Here is a 7,810-nt window from a genome sequence, read left to right as displayed (position 1 = left end):
GATAAAATGCTTAGCCTCCCTTTCTACTCTTTGGGTGGACAAGTTTCGTCCACCTATTTGACATTGTGACACAACATACCATCTTGAATAAGAGTTATTAGTATGGACATGAGTGTTTTTAATTTGTCTATGACGATATAATTATATCCAGCGCAAGCTGGATTTCACAATTCAAATGAATTGAATACTCAGAATATGAATTTTAGAACTTAATGGACGGGCTTCAAAGTTTAAATTTAATTTATGACAAGGTCATAAATCACCTTGGTAATCTTGGGATTGTCAAACGCTTTTACAATGTTTTTTTTTTGAAGAAAAAAAAAAAAAATTCACCTGCAGCAAACGCCTTTTCACTTCCTGTGATGACGAGAGCTCCAACGGAGTCATCGTTATCGAAATGTTCGACTGCTTGACTCAGTTCCGACACGAGTTTGTCGCAAAGGGCATTCAACGCTTTCGGGCGGTTGAGGGTGATCAGGCCCACGTTGCATTTCTCGCCTTTCTTCTCGGTCAATATGAACTCAATGACGGAGCTGGAAAATAACAATTTGTTAGATTGTTCAACTGTAAATGTAACGTAGTAGAAAAGGTTGGCTAGAAGATGAGTTGAAGAGACTATTGTATAAATTTTGTTTGTAACTAAATTTATAGTAAACTAACAGGTAACTAGTGCTCCGTAAGGGTCTAATTAAAAACTTGACCTACTGAAATCCTGAAGAATTTAAAATAGGCCAATAATCATCTTCGGTGAATTAAGATCTATATGCAAAATTTCAAGTTAAACAGTTCAGTAGTTCAGTAGTAGATGGTGCGTCATGGGGTCTAACGTCAGGGAAATCTTCCTATCACCACCTATCCTCATCTCTCACAGACTCCCTTCGAGTTTGCACAAAGACTGGTGAGTAAGATTGCAATCCTCACCACTTATATTTTCATTTATTTCACTCGAATCCATACTTCATATCAATGTCTGTGTTGATCACTTCACCTCATGCAGCACATGCATGATATTCGATTCATTGAACAGTACAGATCTACATAGATCTCAATACATTTTTTTCTTGTTGATGGTGGTACTCACAAGAGATCTAGACTTTGCGTGGGTAATGGGACGAATAATGATGAGAAATGGGTTCCGAATCGCGGGGAAAGATAGGACATTGAAAGTTTAAATTGTTGAAAAAATATATATAGATATCCATGGAAAATTGATATGGAACAGACTGGTGAAGAAGCAGCCAATTTTCGATCATCCTACAGAGCATTAAATACTCTATCAGTTCACAGGTAGCCTATTACTGTCCAACAGCTACTGTTAACTTAAATAGGGCATTGGAATTTCAAATTGTTCAAAAACGAAAATTTCTATTAAAAAATCACGTAGACCATTGACTAGTAAAAGAAGGAACAGTCAATTATCGATCTTACTGATAAAGCATCCAAAATTTACTCACAGGTACTATTGAACAGCTACAGAAAATTTCAAATTAATATTTAACGAAAATAAAAAGATTTTCATGAAAAATCTTCGTTGACCATTGAATGGTGAAATAAGAAATAGTCAATTTTTTACAGGCTAACAAAATATTGCATACACTGGTATCACCATTGGATAGCTACAGATGGATCATTAAAAGTTCATATTCTTAAAGAATATATATTTATGGGAAATCTATGGAACAGCCAATTTTCGATCAGGCTAATGAAGCATTGCAGTCATTATATTTATTTAAAGACACAACTAAGGAGACAGCTACAGAATAACATTGTTATGAAAAATATTTTTATATGGAAAATCTATGTTTTACATTGTTAACTTCGTTGAAGAAGGAACAGCCAATTTTCGATCATGCTAACTAAGCATCTACAATTTATTCTTAGGTATCATTAACAGTTCAATTCAATTCAATTCAATTTATTTTTTCCTTCTGAATACAATTCAAGCAGTTACATAGAATCTTGAGCAATAAAGTTTATACAATTCAAGAAATGATATAATATACATACAAAAAACAAACAACAAAATATAGAACTATACTAAACAATAGAACTCTTGAGCTATAACAATTTTATTCTTGTATAAAATTCTTGTATCAGATAGGAAAGAGCTTACATAGGCAACAAAGGCCTGTGCGTAAGCTCGAGTTATCGTAACAATATTTGTTATATCTATAATTATAAAGAGAGATCTCAATTTTTATTAAAGATCTAAACTACATTAAATTAATTTTCAATTATGAAACTATAACAGCTACAAGTTCACAAAAACAAAATAGATAAATACTTTGTAATGGAAAATCTAGATAGACCATTGACTTATTACAAAAGAAGCAGCCAATTTTCGATCAGGCCAACAAAGCATTGAATTCACAGGTACCACTATTGAACAGCTACAGGTATAGAACACTGCAAGTTCACATTGTTATCACGAAACACAGCAACCGCCCGCCGTTTCTGAAAGAGTTGGCCGTTATCACGAGCACTACCCACCCACCAGTTTTATTGCGAGTTTTCGAATTGAATGGAGCTGCGGTGATTGCTGATTGGTGCAGAGACGCCGGCGAATGTTTTGCGAATGTTTTCAGCTAATGACAGCTGAATGCAACATCTGTCAGCCGCTTGATTACAAAACTTTCACCAAAACGAAGTCGCTTTCCGCCCCCGACGGGAATTTCCCGCCCTGCCGACGGGAAGCGAGTGCTTTGTTCCTGGCCGCGCGGCAATATCGAAAACATTGGGCGTTTTCCGCGCCCAATTACGCGCGCTAGCACGGCGTAGATAATAAAAAATACTCGCACTGCAGTTGCGGGAAACGCCATCTTGGTTTATTATTTCCAGCCGGTGATTAATGTTGACGCAACAAAGCGGTCGGTCACTTGATAATTCATAATTTGCTCAACATGTTCCGTACTCTTTGATTGACAAAACGGATGATCTTCAAAATATTCAAGGTTTCATATTTGAATAATATCATTATTTAATTTGACATTCTTTTATCTTGCTCTACTGACAGAACGAGTAAGTGTTAAAATATGAAAGCATACTATATGAGTTTTGTTTAATCACTTTGGAATCATTTGTATATTTCGGGTTTAAATGATATTGTTAATTGGGGCTCTTGATTTGGAAAGGGATATTCATTTTTCTATACGTTTTGTGTAGTTGAGGAGTTGATATTGTGGTATTATTCATAGTGAATGAAAAAGACTGAGAAATTGTCAAAAAACCACTGATTTTCAGTTAAATCAGTGGTTTTTTGACAATTTCTCAGTCTTTTCATTCAATTTTCCTATACTGTTCAAAGTTAGGCTTCAGTGATTTTGAAAACATTATTGTGCTTGAGCAACAAATTTGATTCACACTATAATAAATTCATTATCATCCTTTTCAAATGGTGTTGGTTAAATTGTAAGGACTTGACCTTTGCTGTTTTTTCTTTCACCAAATATATTGTCATAATAATATTTTATTCTTCCAATATTTTTTCTGAATAGTATATATTCAGGGCTACTTTAATTTATGTTTGTAAAATATCACCACAGTTTTTAATTTGTTAGTTTATATTGAAGAGTTCACAAAAGGTTACTATGGTGTTATTTCTCAATAATCTCTTCTCAAATGTGTTCTATAGGCTTCGAGAGAACTTAGTTGTCCGGTTTTGGAAAGTATTTTTGTGCTCGTGTTTAAATTTGATTCATTAATAAATTTTTTCTTACTATATTCTTTTAATGATTTTTCAGTTTCGATAGGATATTCTCGAATTTCAGCCTTGACTTTGAGTTAGAGAATATTGTTAGGTAGTTTTTTCTGCAAAGCAAAATTGGATTTAGAATTCTCAGGTTGACTGAATATTTTTTTTCTATCTCTGAATTCCAATTTATCATCTACTATCTATCTATATAAAACCGAAATGGCACTAATTGACTGACTGACTGATCACTAACTCACTGACTCGCAGAACTGAAAATCTACCGGACCAAAAACGTTCAAATTTAGTAGGTTGTGTCAATTGGTCCTTTAGAGGCGCACTAATAAATCTTTTGGCAATATTTTAACTCTAAGGGTTGGTTCTAAGGGTTAAAGTTCGTCTTTCAGCATGTATATTCTTCTTCTCATTCTCTTAATTATAATTGAAAATGGTCCATACCATGTGTTAATAGAGAACTATAATCTAGAGAGAGTACCTTTAGAACAGTTGTTAACTGGTAACTAAATTAATAATTTTGTCAGGTTGGCAATAAGTGAGTTGACTTTGTAAGGTTGGCACCAAGTTGAAGATTGAAATGCATTTATCGCGGAAAAATTGATTGGGCACTGCTACTTCAATCAGAGCTATTCCTGGGAATATCATATTATAGCCGTCAGCTCGCTTCTCTCGCCATATCCACAGACGTTAGTCCGGACCGCCGACTGGATCGTCCTAAAATATGATGAAAATGCTCAAATGAAAAAGCAGGCGAACGAAGCGAGCATGCTGACCTCATTCTTGGATGATCCAGTCGGGGGTTCGGGGCGGAGCCCCCTAGCTGACTGAAGCGAGCCTGACGGCTAGTCATTATAATGATTCTTTCTCCTCTCTGAAATAGATTTAAATTCGATGGATCTTTTGAAAGGTTTTTCAGCGTGTGAAGTACTAAGAGTATGTTTGTGATTTTGTATTCAAATTTTTCGAATAAGTGCAATATTTCATGTTTTTTAAAATTTATTGTGAAACATTCTGTGATTAGTTAGGGTATTACGTCAACCTTCAATCCAAAAAATTTCAAATATTATTCCTGGACCAAAAATCAAGTGACGAAGCAGTGTGTGATTATATAGCCTCAACTTTTGGATAGCATAAAGCCGCGTTTACACGAAAGCTATTTACAAAAAGATAATAACACTTTATAGATTCTATTAGATGAACGGAACTTGACAAAAACATATGATCATAATGTGTATGATAAGTTTATGTTGAATCCAATAGAATCTATAAGGATAAAGTTAATACTTTTGTTAATAGCTTTGGTGTAAACGCAGCTTTAACATCATCATCATCATAATCTTCTTACAGGATTAGGCTCTATTGGCCTGTACCGGTATCCATCTTTCATGGTCCTCCTATCCTCGTCTTCCTCGGGTTTGTATCCCATGCTAATATTGGGAGCCTATTGGATGGCATTCTGATAAAAGAGTAGACCAATTTCCGATCTTTCTTCAGAATAGCTTTGGTGTAAACGCAAGCTTTAACCATTTTATCGAAATTTGGAGAGAAATAGTCAGCTCAGCCAGTTTTTTCCACCAATGTCATAATAATATATATTCTATAATATATTCTATAAGATAATCTTATGATTATATGCTTTGTACAATGAATGGAATGAAATGAAATTACTGTGGTTTTAGTATGTTAGTTTTGGTTTGGAATAATCAAATGGCTAATGAAACTCCAACATCCACAAATTCATATTTCACAACTCCTCATGTTTAAGAATTCCTACCAATGAAAGTGATACTAATATCATTATTATATCTTTTTCTGAGAAAAAAATAGTGAGGTTGCATGATAATTCTTACCCATACAAAGTCAAAATGAAGACTCTATTCGAAGCAGAACTCAGGCTTTAAGAGATGCCATTGATTGAATTAAGTCAGCTCTGCTCCCCCACAGGCACAGCCATGATGCATGAAGTTTCGTTGCCTCTATTCTTCTCGGAGACATTCTAGAAGTGCCGCGTCTTCCCAGTTTATGTAGCAGTTCTTTGATGACAGGGGAGGAGTCTATTATGCGTTATTATACTCACCCCCTATTTAGGGTTGTCTCCACCCCAAGGTCTTCGAAACCCTTAGAAAAAGGGATCGCCTTTAGGTTGTCTCCTGTCTAGGGGGAACAATGGAAGGAACAAGAAGAGAAAAAGAATTCATGACGCGTCTTCCCCATTATCCTAGCTCTAATCACAGAACAGGATCCCTTATTTTTCTTTCAGAAACTGTTCATCAACCCCATTATGAGACATTATTATCGTTTTTTCTTCATCTCTGTGTTTTGAGGTGGTAACTGGAGAAAAAAATCATCGCACAAAGGAAGATTATTTGTCAAAATTAGTAAGTGAATGTTTCACGCCTGAATATTATGATGGAGAGAATTACTTTGAGAGAATTACAATATCTTGAGAGAAATACAAAGATAAGGAAAAGAATATTCTTTTTTCTCCAATCACCACGACGAACGAAGGAATCTTTCTTAAAAATGCGTCACTTTATGGACCATATTCAGGCCGAATTATCAATTTGAAACTAATTACCTATTGAATAAGTTACTAGCAATTGAATGAAAAAGACTGAGAAATGTCAAAAAACCACTGATTTATTGTTTTTGACAATTTCGCAGTGTTTTCATTCAATATGAATAATTACCAAAATATCAACTTCTCAACTACACAAAAAGTTACTTAGTCAATTTCTCAAATCAGATTTCATAGTACATGTCTCATTACATACATGAGCTTGTCCAATTTTCCTGTTGAACAAATCCTTTTATGAAATTATTAAAAATCTTTTCACTACATCCTACATACAGTTGTCCTGAAAATTTTGAGAATTCGATTCCAGTGTGGAATAAAATCATGATATACAGAGTCAATGTCCACTTATAATGTTTAATGTCCATCATCAGTGATAGGCTGAAATATGGCAACAATGATTACTCCTTGAGTTTCCGTATAATGAATCAGAACTGAGGAAATTAGTGATGGATTACATAGAAAGCAGGAAGATCTATGATAGGAATAATATTATCCGAGAAAAAAGGTTGATGTGAAATAATGAGTAATGCTAAATCCAAATAAATAAATAATTAAAGTAAGTCCAAATAGACAAATGACTATGCCAGTACAGGTCATATTGGATTCTTGTGTTTCTCCAGCTACTTTTGATATTCATAAGAATTGACCTGATAGATTGAATGATTCTGCACGAAAGAACAGAAGATTTTAAATGTACAACATAGGAACATCTAAGAAGAAAGTATTAGGTATGGAAGAATGAACAGGAGTTAGATAGAGTAGAAAAAGGAGAAACAGACACAAAATTCCATGAATATATGAGAGAGAGATTCAAGAGGATACAACTCTAAAATGTTTTGAAGTACAGAAGTTAGGAAAGTTTGGAATATTATGTAATAGGTGGGGCATAGAAAGTTGCTGAACTTATAAAGCAGGAGCTGAGAACACTAATAATTCTAGGAAGGATGAAAGACTGGAAAGAATACAACTACACATGATTAGATTATGTATTATGAGGATTATGCTTGTTATTGTGAAAACAAGGATAATGGAATTCCACTCATGCTTCAAACTTGAACGATATTTTAACATGGGAAATACGGACCAATAACAAAACTAGCTGCAGATTGAACTCACGCCCTACTATCCGTGTCCAAGCTCCGCCCTTCTTTCCTGATGGTCAGTGAGGTTCTGAACTCTGCCGGTAGTAGCAGTAGGTTCTGGATATTTACAATCCTTCATAGTGTATACATTTGAAGAAAGGTATCACAAAATTAATTTGTGTAATGGATGTAAACACATTTGAGTTCAAGAGTATTAGTCGAATTCATGGTAATGTTAGCAATAGTGTTGTACTATGAATGAGTCTCGATAGAATGAGTACTGGATGAATAAGTAGTAGTGATGAAGTATATGAGAAGAGAGATTTTAGAATATTGCTCCATTTATCCACTTCAAAATGTAACAAGTGTTGTGGGTGAAGTTGAGGCAATAGGAGCCCTATCTTCCACTGTAGCCTACTTATTGAGTAAATAGTGGATTGAATA

The 7,810-nt window shown here is 34.5% G+C and overlaps 1 protein-coding gene across 1 annotated transcript; it reads right to left on the bottom strand.

Moving 5' to 3' along the window:
• Nucleotides 1-333: 333 nt before the first annotated feature.
• Nucleotides 334-533, bottom strand: LOC120356728 (enoyl-CoA hydratase, mitochondrial-like; the record flags this gene model as incomplete). The annotated part of the gene is made up of 1 exon (XM_039445705.1): nt 334-533. A coding segment is annotated over one exon (200 nt), but the record flags the coding sequence as incomplete, so codon positions are not given.
• Between the last annotated feature and the right edge of the window lie 7,277 nt (nt 534-7,810).

Source organism: Nilaparvata lugens, unplaced genomic scaffold (assembly GCF_014356525.2).
Source record: "Nilaparvata lugens isolate BPH unplaced genomic scaffold, ASM1435652v1 scaffold7729, whole genome shotgun sequence".
NCBI classification, from domain to species: domain Eukaryota; kingdom Metazoa; phylum Arthropoda; class Insecta; order Hemiptera; family Delphacidae; genus Nilaparvata; species Nilaparvata lugens.
This window is presented reverse-complemented; position numbering and strand designations above follow the sequence as displayed.